The sequence below is a fragment of the Mus musculus genome, chromosome 9, assembly GCF_000001635.26.
Source record: "Mus musculus strain C57BL/6J chromosome 9, GRCm38.p6 C57BL/6J".
NCBI classification, from domain to species: domain Eukaryota; kingdom Metazoa; phylum Chordata; class Mammalia; order Rodentia; family Muridae; genus Mus; species Mus musculus.
This window is the reverse complement of record NC_000075.6, coordinates 50,879,017-50,897,709: the sequence shown is the minus strand read 5'-3', so window position 1 is coordinate 50,897,709 and position 18,693 is coordinate 50,879,017. Positions and strand designations below refer to the sequence as shown.

Below are 18,693 nucleotides of genomic sequence, written 5' to 3'. Positions count from 1 at the left end.
CAGGCAGGAGCTCTTGTTCTAATTGTAATACTGATGAGGTAATGGTTGAGGGCAGATAATACTGTAGATTCTCTGAAAAGCAATCGTCAACCTCCCAGTTAGGGCAAAGCTTCTGTGCTAGGTCATGTGGGGTCTGGGTTCCACCCAGTCATTTGCAAAGGCGCTTAAACTATGGATTGAAACTTTCTCACAGAGCAATTGAAATGTCCACTCCCTTGATCCTTAGGAGGAAATCTCCCAGCAGCAGGAAAGTGTCTCCAGCCTGTCTGCCAGCATGCACCCTCAGCTCTCACCACAGCAAAGCTTGGAAACCCAGTACCTACAGCATCGACTCCAGGTAGGACTTAGCTTTCTTAGTCTGGCTCCCTTTATCATGGAAGCCTGTTTTCCGTTATGTAAGGTAGCTGTTTTATTCCTTATAGGCAGGTAATTTAATCCTACACTAGTGGCTAGAAACATGCTCAAACTTAGCCTTATTTCCTATGTTGACAGAAGGAAAGGATAATGCCATCACATGCTGGGAAAGAGACCTGGCCTACCTCTAATTTTATAGAATAATAAGATAAATCTGTAATCTACAGAATTTTAGCAAGGCTGTCTACTCTGGTATATAAAGATCCAAAAAAATGACATGACTGACATAGGTCCCATTCAGAATGAATCACTTAACAGGCACTGGGCCTTCCCGTCAAGAATGAAGTCTGCTTTTCTCATTGTTCTCCATGAGCGTCCCAGTCCTGGAAGAATTTCATAAGTGGAAAACAAGTAGGCAAGAGCTAGATGCCCAGACCTGCTGACCTAACGCCACTCGTCCAGGGTTCTAGTGGGCAAGTGTCCATGCTTTCACCTGGGATTCTGGAGGCCACGTCTAGATACACTACCAAGACAGGCAGCCAAAGGGTGATGCTATCACCTCATCTGCATCCTAGGTAACAGCATATGCTTAAGCTCTTATTGCTCTTCTGACCTTCCAGAAGCCCAATCTTCTGCCAAAGGCCCAGAGTCCTTGTCCAGTGTATTGTAAAGAGCCACCTCGGAGCCTGGAACAGCAGCTACAGGAGCATAGGTAAGGAAGCCTTTGGCCAGTAAAGTCAGTTGTTTTCATGGCAGCCTGAAGAATGCTTCTTCTAGGACCATGCACTGGTTACATGGTCATTGTCTGTTCAGGCCTGGTGTTAATGAGACTGTTGAGAAGCCTGGAGTATAAGCTGGCCAGGTGGCAGCAGCCCCTAATGCGCTCTGCCATTTCCTTGTATTTCTCTGGGCTACGCTCAGCCCTAAGCTTTCAGAAGCAGTGGCCTAAAGCAGTGATTGGGCGTTCCCCGTGGTGCTGTTTATGTCAGCTGCTCGGCCAACGGGAAACCACCCTAATCATCACCCTGCCAAGATGGTCTCTGTTTCTGAGCAGTCTTCGTAGTAATTAGAGAAAATGTATAGGCGCTCACTTAGATCAGAGGGGTCAGTCAGATAGGAGCAAAACCCACAGTGGTGAATTCTTCCTCTGACTTTCCCCTTGCATGGAAGAGAGAGAAATAGTGGGTGGGGGTGTCAGGTGTGATGGTGCATGCCTGGGATCCCTTAGTCTCCTGTGACTAAGACAGGGGGATACAAATTTAAGGCCAGCCTGAACTATATGTAAGATTCTCAAAACTTAAAAAAAAAAAAAAATAGGAAACTGGAGTTCATGCCTGGTATTGCATTTATATTACACTCACTTGAGATATAATCTTTTGGTGTTGCCAATTTAGGCTCCAACAGAAGCGACTCTTCCTCCAGAAGCAGTCTCAGCTGCAAGCATATTTTAATCAGATGCAGATAGCAGAGAGCTCCTACCCTGGACCAAGTCAGCAGCTGGCTCTTCCCCACCAGGAGACTCCACTGACATCCCAGCAGCCCCCATCATTCAGCCTGACCCAGGCCCTGAGTCCTGTCCTCGAGCCCTCTTCTGAGCAGATGCAATTTAGCTCTTTCCTCAGCCAATACCCAGAGATGCAGTTGCAGCCACTGCCCTCTACTCCCGGCCCCCAGGCTCCACCTCCCTTACCCTCACAATTGCAGCAACATCAGCAGCCACCACCCCCACCACCACCCCCTCCACCACAGCAGCCAGGAGCTGCTCCAACCTCCTTACAGTTCTCCTATCAGACTTGTGAGCTGCCAAGCACCACTTCTTCTGTACCAAACTATCCTGCTTCCTGTCACTATCCTGTGGATGGAGCCCAGCAGAGCAACCTCACAGGGGCGGACTGTCCCAGGAGCTCAGGACTTCAGGACACCGCATCTAGCTATGACCCACTGGCCCTCTCTGAGCTCCCTGGACTCTTTGATTGTGAAATGGTAGAAGCTGTGGATCCACAACACAATGGGTATGTCCTGGTGAATTAATCTCAATCAGGAAGTGAGGTGGCTCTAGTGAAGGCAGACTGTGGATTTGTATTTTTATTCCATCCATTTAAATTTAAAGCTTACTTTTCCCCTTTTCCCTAATGGGGAAAAATCGGGTTTCCCAACTGGAATCAGGGTTTGACTAGGGTAGATGTTCCTCCTGGCTCTGTCCTACCACAGAATTTTCTGTGCCAAGGGCTAGAATGTAGTTGGAAGCGGGAGTGTATGCCCTAAGGTAACATGGAGCAAGCTCTCAAAGGAGGAACCAACAAATGTTTGTATAAAGTGACAGCATAGACCTAGGTTTTACACCAAAGATTCATTTACCTTGGTGAAAGCAAGGCAAATTGTGTGTTGTATATATCACATAGTGGGAGGGAAAGGGGATACATTTCCCTAAAGCCAGGCTAGGCAACAGCAAAGTACTTCAAGGCATATCAAGATGTTGATGCAGGGTGTCCTCAAGACCATCACAAAGCAGCAGAGCCTAAGTTGTGTTTCCAGGACACTTGAGTAGCAGCTGGTACTGATCCCAGAACCCTGTCTGGGAGCACGCAATAACACCTTCTCAACAGTGCCCCTGGATGGCCGAGTGTTAGGATGCGCAGGGTTCCAGAGCCCTCACCTGTAACAACAGGAGCCTCATCCCAGTGGAGGCTGAGGCAGAAACCAGGGAGCCTCAGGAACTTGGGCCCTGTGCTGGGAAGCCAGGCTCTTCCTGCACAGCCTCCAGGAAGCCCCTGGAGTGTGCTGTGCTGGAGTGATTCCTTTGGTGACTCCTGCTCCCCACCGTGCTGTCCTGAGCTTATGGAGCTTTGCACGTTGGGCAGGCAGTTTCATACAGGGCTTAGACATTTTAAAGACGCACAACAAAGGAACTTTCACATGCCCTGTGTAGTGTGTGCCTTCCCCAGCTCATCACACTCCTTTCTCTAGGAACCAAGCTTTCCAGTTATGTCCTGCTAAACCCAAAGGTTCTTGAATCTGTTTCCACCATGTGGGATCTGAATTCTCCATTCCTTAAACTTTTGATTTGTATGAAATGTTCATGTATTATAGCAATATCAAAGAATCTCAGATGTGTTAGCCATTTATGAGAAAAGCTTAACCCTTTAATTGAAAAATAGATGCTGTACCTAGTCAACAGATATCTAAAAGTAACTAGTAATCTGTTGTTTGCACAGTGACATCCAGGTGTTACAGGCTCAGTATTGTTTATAAAATTATAATTTCTATTCTTTAGAGTGGCTTGTCCAATCAGCAGATGAATGCACTAAGCACAAAGCGTCTTCCTTAAAGCACAAGAAGAGAGCTACTCCACAGATGCTGCCTCTAGAAACACCTATAAGTTGCCTTTCCTCTCTGTAGTAAGTGTCCAGGCAGGCAAGGGAAGACTAGGCATGGGAAGTCTCCGGAGAGCCATCCTGGCCCGCAGCCCAGCCCAGCTCAGCCCCTGCCAGTGTTGGTGACTCAAGCAGTCCTTGAGGCTGGCCAGAGACTGTAGTTGTTGGGCTCCCCACTGGTGCCAGGCTGCTTTGGAAATGCGCTCTGCTTGGAATTGGGCTGTGGGTTACAGCAGGAGTAGATAGCAGGAGGGACTGTCATTTTGTGATTTAATAACTAAAAATCCAGTAAGGATAATTTGTGTTTCTTTTATTCATTCTATTCCTCCTCGTACTTAAGATTGATAATTTCATTGGAGAGATCATTTCATTAAGATCTCTGATATGTTTAAAGCTTTGCAAAATAAGCCAAGTTATAAAGTGGGGCTTGATTTCTTTAGACTGAAGGAGAATGTTGTCCCAGCATTTACTGCACAAGTGCTGTAATATTGACAAAATGAAAATGCCTTCCAGATTGAAAATGGGGGCTGCTCATTTCAGGACTGCAGGATCAGACCACAGCAGATTGGCATAAACCCCTGTCCCCCAACAGGGTTGTGAGCTGCTTAGCCCGGGAGACCTAGCAGCTATGGCAGGACAGTTAGGCAACAGATGAGGGGCTGCGGAGAGGCTGTCAGAAGTTTAAAGGCTGCAGAGAGAAGCTGGGAACGCTCATCAGCGGCCAAGCCTGTTAGGCACTGACACAGAGAGGAGGTGAGGACAGTCGCCTTGTGAAGACCGAGAACCATCCTGCCGGAACCTGTCGTAAGCTCCCATTTCCTCCTTCCTTCCTTTCAAGTAGACATCCCTAGTTCCACGGCTACCTTTATGTCCTGAGGTGGAAGCTGGTGAGAGCAATGGGCCCTCCACTCATCTGATTGCTTCTGTGTCTGCCCCCACCTAGTGACTCATGGAAGCTTCCAAGCCTTTTCTCCTCACAAGTACTAAAGTAACACTAAGAAGGCTTAGGCTCTCTCGTGGAGAGGCAGCTTTGTAATACTGACGTGTCTGCCTGTCGGTTCACATCAGCAGTGTGTACACTACTGTATAGTAACCCTTAGCTTTGTTACTGTAAACTAGCCTCTCCAAAGAGACTGGTGATCCAAACATGAGGTAAAATTTCCATTCGGCAAAAAGTGCAATATGTGTGGTACTCTTTTATTTTTTTGTTTATGGTCTTGTTATCCAGGGGTATTACTCTCTGCTTTGGGGGAAATGCATTGCTTCTGCAATTTCCAGTTGGGCAAGTGTGTCTCTAGTATTTATATGCAACTGACATGCTGGTCCCTGTAAGGCAAATAGAGGATGTTAATGCAACAGAAGACAACCGATACGGGTCCCACTCCTCTATTCCAGGGAGCTGCGTGACCAGCACCAGCCCTCAACTTGCCCCAGCATGGCTGCCTGAACTGCCACCTTGGGAACAAAGGTCGGGGGTGGGGGCAGTTCTTTATGTCCATAGCCCTCTAAATCTACCCAGTGGGATAGTGAGGACCCAGGAGAAGCCTTTGGGAGTGACGTGAGGTATGAGAGCTGGTCTGAACAAAGCCCTTCCTGGTGCTTTGCATCCTAGGAAAGCGGAAGCCAAGGCCTCTCTATCTTAGAGATGTGTTCCTGGTGTCAGGGAGGGAGGACTTCAGCCTCTCCCTCTCATGTGCCCTCCCTAACTTTTATAACTGAGTTCCTGCCCCCCCCCCCCCCCCCCGTACAGTGCACCCTGTGGAGTAGCACCCTCTGCCCTCCCGAGAGCTCTGTTAAATAGAGTACTCAGCAAGCATTCATCACAGACCTCTCTACCTATACCCCAGGAGCCATTATACCTAAGGGACTGGGGAAAGGCTGTTCTCAGCTGGGGATGAACCAGAAACTGAAGGAGCTAAAAGTAGCAGCTTCTAGGCCAGATGATCAAGGGCCCCAGGTGTGCCAGCAGCTCAGGACATGGGATCCAGTGGGCTCTCCTTCCTCTGCAGGTTCTCCAGTCTCTAATCAAGCCTGCTTCTTAAATATATCAGGATCGGACTTTCTCTGGTCTGGATTACACTCATACCAACAGTGAGTTAAGTTCCCTGTTAGTTTACAGAAAATTCATAGTCCAGGCAACTTTTTTACACCCCTTCTCCTTAGAGACAGACAGTATGAAGTGTCACTTAGAGACAGACAATATGGAGTGTCACTTGATGCCAGCGATCACAGTGGGTCTTACAGAGTCCCTGTGCTGGGCTGACCTTTGCTGTGTTTGTGCCCCTAAGCTGGGCTGCCTCTACTGCCTCCTCGGAAGCCACTGGAGCCGCTCCGTCTCTCTGTGCCTAGACATCAAAGGTAGAAACTGGAGAACAGGTAGTAAGTTGGAGTCGCTGCCCAGGCAGGATCTTCATCACTTTGTTGCTTCTGGAAACTTTTTATAGAACTTACCTTCAGAATGATTTGTGGGAGACAAGAGCAGAGTCAACCTGTTTCAACACTGGACAAAAACACACTTCAGAACACACACATGTCTTCCCTGGCTTGGGGGCTCAGAGAAGTGAGAGATTTCATGGCTTTTTGCACCACTTCAGTGGCATGTGAAATGAGATATTGAGCCTTAAAAGGTCCTTTGGGCCCTAAAATCTCCTCTCCGAACACCTTCTCACTGATTTGTTGAGCCATTTTCACCCAGTTACAACAACCTAGCTGATTCTAGAAGACTCCCAGCATTCCTAGTTGCACCACACATCATATGTCCATATACTATGTGAGCAGATTTGGGCATGTGGCTGGCTGCATTGATTGACAGACAGCTTAACCACGGATGGGTCTTACAAGTCATGTTTACTCAGCCTGCCGTCCGTGTTCTCAGCAATGTACCAGGCACTTCTGAGTGCTTGCTTAGATCCCCCACATTGGCTCTGCAGGATTAGCTAGAGAGATTCTGCCCATTTTTCTGAGGGAAGCAAAGCTCTTAAGGATGCACGACTTAGCTGAGGTCACAGAGCTCAGAAGTGGGGATGGCAGGGATACACACCTTCCTTGCCTGGCTTTTGGCTTTTGGCTTGTGTTGGAGCCCTGCCCCCACAGCTGCAGCCTCCATTTGACAGCTGCCTGGCTCTAAGTGCCCTTAAATGATACCTGTAGCTCTCTGGGGGACTGCACTGCACAGGGAAACATAGACACCACAGATTGGCCGTCTTAATGTCCAGTAAGTTGCAAAAGCTTGGGCTTACATCAAAGACGTTTGCTTATTCAAAGTTATGCAATCTAGTACTTTTCTCTATAAGTATATATTTGAAGGACATACCTCCTCCTTGATTGCCAAAGGGCCAAAAGGGCCCACTACTTAGTCAACACAGTCAACCCAAGAGACTGACTAGAAATTATGAACTCAACCTTTACCCTAAAGGAAAGGCACTAGAACATCTTTTTTTCTTAAAATTTTTTTTAATTTTTTTAAACACAGTCTCACTGTGTAGCCCTGGCTGTCCTGGAACTCACTCTGTAGAGCAGGCTGGCCTCAAACTCAGAGATGCACCTGCCTCTGCCTCCAAGTGCTGGGGTTAAAGGAGTGTGTCACTATGCCCATTGAATTTCTTTACCATTAAGTCCTGTCAAGTAGGAAGGCTTATTAGACACTTTGAGGATTACAAAATGGTAATATGCTTTGATGGTAGAGTGCTACCATTTTTCATAACCAAAATGGGTGAGTAAGGGTAGCTTTAAAAATAGAAATACAAACAACACCCTGGTGGATGGAGTAGTGTTACATTACCAAGTGCAGATAACCGATGCCTACCCGACAGGATTGCTAAGTCACGGAAATTCAAGTGGCAAAGCATCCTCAGTTCTCGTGGGTAAAAAGAAGAAGAAGAAAGCAGCAGGAGGGGGCAGCCTAGTGGGGGCCAGTCTGCCTCTGGGGGACTGCAGTTGAAGAAGAGTGGTAGAAACTATTTGCACTTTCTAGAAAGGCAAGGCCATTTGCTTATTGCAGAAAGAACAGCTTGCTGAATTCAGCTTGCTCTGTGAGTTACTTTCCATAAACTTAATCTGACTGTAGTCATTTTTTTCTTTCATGCTTTTTAATTACTAAGAGAAATTTGGCGACTTCAATAGCTTTGGTATTTTGTGTGCAAATCATAATAGATCCAGTGTGAAAAAATCAAAATGTCACCTGTCACTCAGTGTTAGAAAATTGCCTAAAATGCAGTTTAATAAATGATCTTTGTACCAAATTGTAATGTAAATGGGGTCATTTTCTGCCAGGAAAATGTACTGTTTTTATGTTTCCAACTCTCCTGAATTAAAATAAAAACACCTTGTTTTCTAAAAGCCTGGTGATATGAATATCAGACTCATGAGATTATAGGCAGGACTCCATCCACCTCATTGAGCAGTGAGTAGAGTTTTCAGACTGTGGAAGGTGGCTGTGTTCTCTGAGCTCTGGTGCTCATTTCAAACTACAGAAAAGACACTGGATAATATGTTCTCATTGACGTCAGCAGGGTAAATAATACCTCGCCCTAAATTGCCTGAGTACACGTTAGCCACTACAGATGGCCGATGGAAACACTGCTAAGCACAGCCCTCACACAGTCAGGGCCTCTCTGAGCCTGGCTAATGCTCCTGGTGTAATAGAGCCCATCACTGCATCTGCACAGGAAGAAGACAAAGGCAAGCACACCGTGCTCTAAGTCGGCTCCCCCAGAACAAGTAATACAGGAAGGCCAGCAAAGAGCACTGTTATTAGTCAGTGTCACCTTGTCACCTCTGGGGTCTGTGAATGGGACATGAGCGAGCTACATGCACACAAAATGCACACATGCATGCGCACCAAGAACTTCTCACAAAGACATACATTCTTTTGCCCTTGGGGTTCTGGAGAATCCCTTTGCCAAGCTGGACTTGCAGGGGCCAGACCCTAAGTAAAGGGCAGGACTAAATCCCGCTTGCTGGCAGTGAGTGCAGATGAGATTTGGTTTCCATTACTTAGGACATTCCCCTGGGCCAATATTATATAGACCAGAACTGCAGCAGCTCTCAAAAGGAGGCAAGCCCAGTGGCTGTGAGGCTGAGGGTATGTGGTATGTATAGGACTGGGGGCACAGAACCCTCACTGTGCATGTGCGCAGCTCTGCCAGCCTTGGAAAAGTACAAGTTTCTTCCCCCCCCCCCCATGTCAGTGCTTGCTTAGCAAACTTTACCCTTGCCCATTGAAATCACTCCATCATTGTAAAGTTGTCATAGGTAACCACCCAGGCCTCCCCGAGTCTAAGGACACCCTTCACTTCCATACCAAGTACAAAACCCTATGAAGAACAGTAAAGAATTGGCCACAGAGGGCAGAGCACTACCCTGTGGCCTCTGCCTGAGCAGCTCGGAACGCTGCAGGCCAGCAGGAAGCACATTTCCAAAGCCTCTAGCCCTCCTGTGGCCAGTGCTAACAGACGAGGCTTCCCTCCTGGGAGCGGCCCTTTCCTTTCCTCCCCATGCTGTCCATTGTAGGATCAGAGTCCTTGGGTGTGCAGGGAACTCTCTGGACTCTTCTCCAGAAACCTCACCTACAGAAAGCAGCTCAGTTTCTAGAAGAATGCATCCAGGATCTAGAGGCTCACCCTGGGCCAATGGGAAAAGCCCTTACTCTACGCCTTCAGAGTTAAAAGTTCAGACAGTGACACTTGGCATCTGAGGGGTGCTCATACCTCCAAGTGGGTCCAGGAAAGGAGGAACCCAAGATCAGCCTGCAGTTCTCAGGAGCAAGACTGGCTTTGTACACTAAAGTTATTTTTTTTAATCTTGGTATGAATACTTTTTAACTTTTTTAGTGTATAGGATAATGGGTTTTATTTTGATGACTTCACACCTACCTACATATCCAGTTCTCCCCTCATACCCACCCTCTTACCCTTCTGCCCTCCCATGATGTGCAGAGCACTGCATGAACTTGCATGTCATCCTTGTGTAGGGGCCATGCTAATCTCCCTGTATTGTTCCAGTGTTATGAACTGTTTTGCCTGAGCAAGCACTGTGCTGTGTCTGGGGCTATGTGCCACATAGGAAATCTCACAGACCACAGTTGTCCCACCTTGGGCTCAGTAAAGCATGGCTCTGCTCTTCCACTTTGGCTCCAGCCAAGAATTTCAAAGGCTAAACAGCTCTCGAGCAATGAATTTGATACATAGATTATTTTTGGGCAGAATCCAGAAAGAGGAAATAAATATGGGTCTTGAATGTAGCAGAGTGGATAGAACTTCACATCAAACGTGGAGCTGTCATCAGTGACACACCTATCCACAATCCAGGCACAGAGACGTGACCACAGATCCCTGAGCCTGAGGTCAGCCAGGCAGAGTGGGGAGCTTGCCCTGTCCTAAGGAGTCTGTTGGCTGAATTCCTCTGTATCTATGGTTACAGAGCCAGGGAGCCCTGCTCCCTCCCTTTGTATGTGCTTCTGATGGGATTTCCCAAGTACTGCTAGACTGATCTGAACTGGCAGTGAGGGGGTAAAACAAGCAAACACTTAAGTGGGTGAGTAACGACTGACTGCAGAGGCGCAGACTACCCTGGAGCCAAACCCCCAAAGCTGGCTGGGCAGAAAGGTCAGAAGATTCAAAGCCCAGAGAAAATGAGGCAGCTGAGTGTTGAACCTCTGGAGCTGAGTCACTCCCTCCACAGATAAGTTTTGAAAGCCTCTTACTCCGTCTTCCTCCTCCTTATTCCTCAAAGATGGAATAACAAAGCCTTGGCTGCCCAAGAGAGGGCCTGAGAATTCTGACCCCCAAGACACCCCACCAAGCTGATGGGATGGGTTCAGCTGAGCTATGAGGATGGCAAAGCACACCATGCAAGGGACCCAGCTCATTGCCTGTGCCTCACCTGAGACCCACTGGAACTACAAGTCACCACAGAAACCCAGAAGTTTACTCATCAAAGTGAAGGCCAAAGGGCAGGCAGGCAGTCAGAAGGGTACCAGGAAATGAAGAGAGAGGCTGGCTCCCCAGTCCAAACCAGTGGGTAGCTAGACAGGCACTACAGGTGAGTAGTACCACTCCGTCCTGTCAGATAGCACAGGAGGCAGCAACAAATCTGAACTCAATCCTTAGTCCCTAGACCTGCCACTAACCTATGCAGGTCACTCTAAGGGCTCACTGTCCCCACCCGTGATGGGAGCAGCCTGACTCAGCACCTCCCTTTAACATGGAAACATTATGATTGGACCAACTCCCCTTGACCACTTGCCACTACTCTGTCTGACACTAGGCTAGGAAATGGCTATGCAGGTGCCTGTGAAGTCTCTTCTCACTAACTGAAAGGTGATTACCCTCACTGGTAACTCAGTCCTGAGATCTCTGAATTTTTGGCAGTGAGTTCTGGGTAACACTGGTCATGAGTGCCACAACTTAAGTCCAGCCCTAAGAATCTGAGGGTTCATCTTCACTGTCTCCTTGACTGGATTTGGAATCATGGGGGAAATACTCTGCATCTGTCTGTGAGGAAGTTTCCAGAAGTGTTTAAGTATGGAGGAAGCATCCTGAAGGTGGGTGGCCACACCATAGGTAGGTGTCTTAGATAAAGAAAATGAGAAAAGAAAGCCAAGTAGACGATCAGCATTCATCTGATCTGACCAGACACAGTGTGACTATCCACCATGGACTGTCCCCTCAAGCTGTGAGCCAGGTGGCTTTGGTCAGATTTTTTTGTCACAGTAACAAGGCCTATCTAGGCAGCTTTTTCCTCCCCATCTTTGAAGTAATTAAACTCATGGGTGTAGAGGGCCTGGGGGAGTCTTTCTGCACAGACAGGTCTCAGTCCTCAGGGAACCACAGGAGACCAGAGCCTAGGGAGGGACCTGCTCTAGCTGGGCTGTGATCCCTTTACTTCTGTCCCTGCTTCTGACCTCTCAGTAGCCTGTGGGACACAACTCCCTTAGCTGGAGTGCTCTGGAGACGATCACACATCATGTGCAGCAGTCCTCTGACTGGACTGGGGACTCCTGGATTCTAGTCTTTTAGGGTTCAAGACATCCTCTGGCCAGGCAGTTAGGCTCTTAAAGCCCTACCCTTCAAGCACCCAGAGCTAGGCTCCTCAGAGTTGCCCTTCACATCTTCTGGCAGCCCTGGTACCTCTTAGTCTGAGGAATAAACCAACTGCCTACCAGAACATCTCAGGTCACCAGCAAGTGCTGGCTTAGATCCCAGAGGAGACAAATGCCAGAAGACACAGACCAGAGACCTTAGGGGCCCAGAAATTAAGTGGCAGAAAGGGAAAAGAGCAATAAAAAGCATCTGTAGAAGCGAGGGTGGGGGAGCCAGGGGCAGGGAGCTCTTAGCTGAGACTCCATGCAGGGACTGTGTCTGTCCAGGACAGACTGTCCAGGGAGATAGAAGAGGAAGAAGAGTGTGGATTGTCAAGCCAGCGTCTGCACCCAGGATTTATGGATGTTGCGCTTGGTTTGAGTCTCCAAACCTGGGCTCAGGGAGACTGAATGTCCCTCACAGCTGCTCCTTCCTGCAACAACAAGACTGACGTCACTGTTGTCAGGGAAATCGTGTTTTGATTAAAATCACATGACAGCTACTTCATGATTCAATAAACAAATCCACTGTTAACTCTTGCCTGACAGCCTTGCCAGCAGCTGTGGTCAGAGGGCAACCTCTACCCTGGAGAGCGTGGCTGTGCCACCCTAGAGGTAGCAGTGTGACCCGTGCCCGTGGTCCAGGCTGTTCCCTAGCAGGTCTTGCATTTGAGAACATGATTCATCAAGCACAAAGACCATGCAGACTTCAAGAGCCTCTCTCTCCATGGCACTGAAGCAACAACACCCACCTTTCACCAGGAGGAAGCCTGGGCTGCCTTCTTGGACGAAGCAGCAAGCACAGCCTTAAGACGTCAAATGATTCCCTTAGGGCTTTGAGACCAGTCAAGAAATAGGTTCCCAAAGTTCTCCGTATGAGGGCAAATCAGTGAGCTGGCCACACACCACAGAAAAGGGTTAAGAACAACTTCTGGTTTGCAACTGGATGACTTCCTGGCTCACTCACTTGGCTATAGGCCCCTGACATGAAACACTGCCCAGCAACAGCAAAAGTCCTTTCCATTTCAACCCCAGAGCATTTGTGAAACAAAAGCAAGGCAGGCACCCTGACTCACAGAGAAGGGGGTTTTGTGGATCAAATGAACTGCAGCCTCAGAGAAATAGCACAGCTGGCTTCTGGGGAAGGGTACCCAACCACCTGAAATGTGTCCAAGGTAAACATGTACTGCAAAGGTGTGTGGGTAAATGCTTGACGAGGTATGGCAGTAAAGCAAGCTCAAGAAATGACCACTAATGCTGTCCTCAGCTGGACAGAGTTCTTCAGAGCTGACCTAGTCAGCTGTGGCAGGGGACAGATGACCACTGAAGTGGTCAGGGCTAAGCTAAATGGCCCTAAGAATGTTGAAAAACAGAACAACTCCATTATCATTTAAGAAAGGTGTGGCTCAGGCCCCGAAGAATCCCAGCTCTTACAGCTCCGGCCACGTCTCTTTCAGTGAAATTGTACAAAGCAGTCGAAGGAACATGAAGGGCTGGCATCTCGGTGTCTGCCAGGCCTAGGCTGCTGAGACTTTGGAAGCAACACTTCCTCCCACCACACAGCACCCCTGGGACTGCCTGAACTGAGGCAGCTGGCAACTCAGGCAGGGAACAAGAGTGGGCTTGGCCACAGAAAGAAAAGTGTTCAGAACAGGAGACATTGCGTGGCCTCCATTGACATCAAGTGAAGAGCCCGGTAATTTAAAGACAGCCCCTTTTGTCTGTCAGTGGTTTAAGCATAAAATCTGCTGGAGTGGCTATGAGAGCACCAGCCTCTTGCAGTTACTGTATCTACCCTGACGTCAGCCCTAGGCAGTCCAGGCTCTCCATTCCTATTTAATTTAAATCATAACCGCCCTTCTCTCACTGGCCCCGGTGACTGCTGAACTAGGATTCTGCATCCCTTCTCCATGTGGTTGTAGGAAGCAAACTGGGCATGGAAACCATCAGGCATGGACTCTTCGTCCTGAAGGGAGACAACTCCCTAAACAGAACCAGCCCGGGAAGAAAGTTGACCAGCTCTTCCAGTCTACCCTTGTGTTACATGGGTCTCATCTCAGACTGTGGAAGATTTAAAAGACCTCAAGTCACAGATCTGGAAAAGACCACCACTCTCTACAAAGGGAGAACAGAGCAAGACTTTACAATACACTTCTCTAGAGCCAGGTATCTCGCCTGGGCAAGTGTGGTGGGAACTACTTCTCTGCCCACTTTGCTGTGACTCCCTATAGCAGCAGCAAGCTCTGCTGGCTACCCTCAGCCCCAGAAAGGACAGGGCTCTGGCCCCAAGTTCCAAGGGCACTTACCTTCCCAGTGTCCTCTCCAGGCCCTCGGGGTCTCAGGAAGAGATTCTTGTCAACCCCAGGGATGCTGGGCTCTTCACTGTCCTTCACAGGAAAATCTAGCTTCCTCAGCCTTTGTGCCACCACTAGAGATATAGACAGCAATGTGACCGTCCCTGACCAGGGCACATCCCTCCCAAGCCACCTGTGCTTCCCAACTGGGATGCCCTCAGCTGCCCTAGCAACTCTGATGGGCCAGCAGCACAGGTCCTGGGCAGCTGTGCAGAGAAAGCCAGCCATCACCAGTGCCTTTTTGCTCCAGTCATCCCGAGATCTAACTGGGGGTTCCCCCACATCTTGGCCATGGGTAGCCTGTAGAACCCTGAGCCAACACAGAACCTAGCTCCTTTCAGACCTGATCACCGCAGTTAAGGACAACCACTCCCAAGAAAGAAATGGCTTGGCTTTTCTTCCCAGTTGAGTACTTTATCCCCCTCAAAAGATTTCCATGTCAACTGAACCTGACGTAATTTCCTGGAAATGGCAGGCCTGTGGAGGCGGATGAGGAGCAGTAAAGGCTATTCTAGATACCGAGGACTGAAGATGTGTGAGGAAAGAGAAAAGACAAGCAGGGAAATGGGTAGAACAGGGAGGAGAGCAGTGAGCCAAAAGGCTAGCAACCACTTCATCTGTTCCCAAAGAACATGGAGGCCGGGGGGTGGGGTGGGACACTTTCTCTGCAGCTGACATTCCAGAGAAAGGAAAACTAGCATGCAGGGATGTGAGCAGAGGCCCTGACCTACCATCCCCAGTGTGATGGCCCAAAGGACTCCTGTGATGGACACAAGGGACACGGAGGTTAATACAACTCTGGACAGCTCAGTGGTGTCAGGAAGAAACCCTGCTCTTCCTGGGTGTTATGCAAGCATTCTGGATGCTTAGACGAGACCTGTCATGCTGTCTCTTAAATAAGGAGCAAACATACTCCTCCCAGCCCCCACCTCAAGGCCCACATCACTACAGTCAAGCTTGGTGTTGCCATGAACTGAAGGTTGCTTCATTCCAAATCCCACATTAATCTGTTTATCCCTAGGGAACAACATCTATCTTCAGGCTCCTGATCATTGGCAGTACAGTAGACGCACAGGATCTAATATTTGGCTCCTGATGGGCACACCCCAAACAATATGTTGAAGAGAATCACTAAAATGAACTCCACTGTTAATGGCTCACTTTTAATTGGCACAGGATGTGTTTGTTTGTCTTGGCTTTTCCCTTTCCTAACAAGTTGAACAATGGTATAAGCTGCTTAGATGTAAAACAGGAGCAATATTATGTTCAAGGCAACTAGGCAGTTCCAAAAGGATAATTCCTCAAGCCAGAGGTAGTGGCATGCCTTTCATCCCAGCACTTGGGAGGCAGACGCAGGACCAGCCTGGTCTACATAGTGAGTTCCAGGACAGCCAGGGCTACCTTCCATAGAGATCCTTGTCTCAAAAAGAAAAAAAAAAAAAAATCCTGGAGCTGGGGACTGGTCTAGGCTAGAGGCTCTTGCTTCCTAAGAGCAAAGAAGTGGCTAATTTTATTAATGAAAGAGTGAGACAGTCTGGTGACTTTGTTCCCATTAGAGGACATCCTTTAGAAATCACACAATGAACTCGGTTTTATGAAGCACCAACAATATACCCCAGACACTGGCCCAGTCAATGGTACAACACAAGACAGAAGAGACCAAGCCTGCATCACAGAGCTCTTGAAGGCATCAAGTATAAAAGCTACTATGTAGAGAAAATGGCCAAAGTGAAGCTGAAGAGCAATTGCTATGCAGGTTAACTCAAGGGAGTTCACTGCAGCCACCAGAAAGAACAGTGACGACTCTGCTGGCCTCTCAAAACAGATCCTGCATGCTATGTGACCCTTATTTGAGAAGGCAAGGGTCCACCGTCTCTCCCTTCAGTAGTTGCTGGCAGAAAGCTAAATGCACAAGGCTGGGGGGTAGGGGAGCAGAGACACTTTAGAGGTTTATTCCCGAGTGAGTGTACCATGTGGCATTTCCAACCAAAGGTGAAGCAGCTGTCCCAATGCACATTTCCACAATCAAGACAATTATCTCTCTCAAATATAAAACTAATCATTAAAGAGGAATACAGCCTGCAGGTGACGAAAAAGAAACTGTGAAATTAAAATGTTTACAGCAGACTAATTTAAGGCACTAAAATGCTTAGGAAAATAGTCAAACTTTGGCCCTAGAACACAAAAATGAAAACTTACTAAGAAGTAACCAGCAGTTTAAAATGCAGGCACATGGTCTCTGATAGAAACGGTCTGTTCTGTTTTTCTAAGGTATGATAAACTTAAAAGCATTTACACAATTTGGTTTTATGTAACATGTTTAATGTACAAAGATTTGTAGGTATCTTTGGGCCTTCACAAAACAGAACAGGGCTTGTTATATCTAAAAGGATTTGTAAGTAAAATCAACAATTCAGAAACCAAAATGGAAACATCAAACTACATGGTATGATGCATTGAGTAAAACAGGCCGCAGTAAAGCCTCATTAACTTGAGTCCACCCGAGACAAGGAGTCAGATGAAAATATTTAAATTACCCACAGGGATATTCAGGAAAAGTGTGATGTGTGCGCTGCTCCTGGAAGGGCTGGGTTATGACAGAGCAGGGACACTGGTCACAGGCACACCCACTGAGAAGGGGGTACTTCCTAAAATTAGTGTCCAGCAGCCTTCCATAGACACAATTAATTTGCTTCAGCAAACCCTTCAGCTTGACCTGTCACCTTAAATTTCTGGACATATTAATGAAATTTTACTGCAAAAGTAGAAAAAAGTTCTAGCATCACCCACACCACAAGAAAACACTGAGCAAGGAAGCTTCAGTTTGGTACTGCACGGTATCGCAACAGCACAATGCTCACTAACAGTGCTGGGAGCAGAGCCTGGGGCCACTGGTTCCTACACTTACTTGAAACACAACACTTCACAATGAAACAGTAGAACCACAACTTAGTAGGAGGCACTAAAGTTTCTTCTGAGTTTTTGAAGGCAGTCACAGTGCTGAGCCGTTGAAATTGTTTTCTTTCAACATCACACATTAGCAGCAAGATACACCCACTTCCAGCTCCTGCATGACATGATTACAGTCAAACTGAGCAAATGAAAACCAGACCAGCCATTCGTTAGCCTTCCACATCTCCTTCATGTGAGATGCTGATGCGGACCATCGAAACCAGGAGCATGTGGCTTTCGCTACAGTCAAATCTCAATATTAGCTCCAAGCAGATATAAATAAGTTATTCTAAACCATTTACTCTTAACATTGGAAAGATGGAGCGCCACACAGAGATGTGTAAACAATAAGGGATTCACTCCACTCCGTGTCGGGGTCCAAATCCATCCAGGGTCTGTCTGGAATCGTAAGTGGCTGGGGCCTGATTCAAAAGGGAGGAGGCAGGAGCCTCAATGGTGCTGGAGAGAAACCCTGGGAGACACTCAAGAGATGACTGTATGAGGAGCATCAGCAACTGGGCAGAAGAAGAGCGTACAGTTATCCCAACAGAGAGAAGTCAAGTCAGTCTGAGGTCATGTGTAGAGAGAATCAAGTCACTGAAATCTGATTTCTTCTATGTTGTTGCCATTTGCTTGGATGAGATCTTGAAGGTTTCCATTTTTCTCCACCCAGGGCAAGAACACATTGACTAGAGATCTGTGATAAGAATTTAGTAAAGGCTTTTCCCTCCTGTTCATCTTTATGCCAAGGCAAGAACTGGAAAATTCCAAACAAAATCACATTAGTGGTACAGAAGGTTCATGAGTGATCGCTTCACCATTTAGCATGTAACAATGGCAAAGCAGGAGGCTGAGGTCCTACTGTGGGCCTGCACCTGCTGCTTTAGTCAGTGAGGCTGACTGGAAATTAAAGACTTACTCGAGTGCAAACTAAACTGTTCTTGCCAGAAACAATCAGCACCCTACACAGGAGCTGAGAACATGGCCTCCTCACTCAGCTGAGAACAGTGGGCCAAGACTTTTCTTTATTTTAGATAGGGTCTCACAACGTAGCCCAGGCTCCTCTACTCTGACATCCTCCTGCCTCAGTCTCCCAAGTGCTGGGATTGCAAGTGTGTGCTGCCAAGCCCAGCAGGGGCTAAGAAATTCCTAACCTAACCCAACAGGCCCAGTGTAACAGACACTTGCCACCCCATCTCCCATCATGCTCAGCACACTGCCCCCTCCCCCGACACTCACACTATAAAAGAAAGCACCCTAGCAACCCGAGCCTAGCACAAAACACAAGGCATACCACTTATAGCTTCCTGTGCAAAATATTTGACATCCATGTCTTCGTCCTGACCCAATTTCTGCAGCACCGGCTTCACTTCCCCCTGCAAGGCGCTGAAATTCAAAAGTCACTGTGAAAAGGACGGCTGGGCAGGCAGAGTGCAACGTGATACAGTCTGCATCAAACTTAGGGTTTCATCGATGGCAAGTTTTATATTTAAAATGAAATTACTTTTAAATACAAACATGACAAGCACATCAAATAATTTCTAAAGAAGTTATTGGTGAAATTCGCTTTTGGGCAGTG

The 18,693-nt window shown here is 47.7% G+C and overlaps 2 protein-coding genes and 1 non-coding gene across 13 annotated transcripts in view; 1 reads left to right on the top strand and 2 right to left on the bottom strand.

The window, feature by feature from the left end:
• Window positions 1-8,066, top strand: part of Sik2 (salt inducible kinase 2) — a 119,489-nt gene extending 111,423 nt beyond the window's left edge. For 2 of the 5 annotated variants that reach the window (XM_017313332.2, XM_006510266.2), the window contains exons 13-16: window positions 227-337; window positions 975-1,066; window positions 1,749-2,366; window positions 3,629-8,066. In XM_017313332.2, the coding sequence (XP_017168821.1) occupies window positions 227-337; window positions 975-1,066; window positions 1,749-2,366; window positions 3,629-3,653 (846 nt within the window). In that variant the 3' untranslated portion in view covers window positions 3,654-8,066. The remainder of the gene's footprint in view (window positions 1-226; window positions 338-974; window positions 1,067-1,748; window positions 2,367-3,628) is intronic. The other 3 variants (XR_379116.2, XM_006510267.3, NM_178710.3) reach the window with 3 other exon arrangements.
• Window positions 1-18,693, bottom strand: part of Ppp2r1b (protein phosphatase 2, regulatory subunit A, beta) — a 42,430-nt gene that overhangs the window by 1,616 nt on the left and 22,121 nt on the right. For 2 of the 7 annotated variants that reach the window (XR_001779023.2, XR_001779024.2), the window contains 2 exons: window positions 18,409-18,500; window positions 16,463-17,871 (listed from right to left, as the gene is read on the bottom strand). Coding sequence is in view for 5 of the 7 variants with exons in the window: in NM_001286553.1 (NP_001273482.1) it covers window positions 4,962-5,054; window positions 5,993-6,073; window positions 14,115-14,236; window positions 18,409-18,500 (388 nt within the window). In the remaining 2 variants the exon portion in view is untranslated. Of the gene's footprint in view, window positions 1-3,480; window positions 5,055-5,992; window positions 6,094-14,114; window positions 14,237-16,087; window positions 17,872-18,408; window positions 18,501-18,693 lie in introns of those variants that run through there. The other 5 variants (NM_001034085.2, NM_001286553.1, XM_006510641.4 and 2 more) reach the window with 5 other exon arrangements.
• Window positions 9,655-9,758, bottom strand: Gm25558. The gene has a single exon (XR_003948437.1). It is a non-coding gene; the product is annotated as a U6 spliceosomal RNA (small nuclear RNA).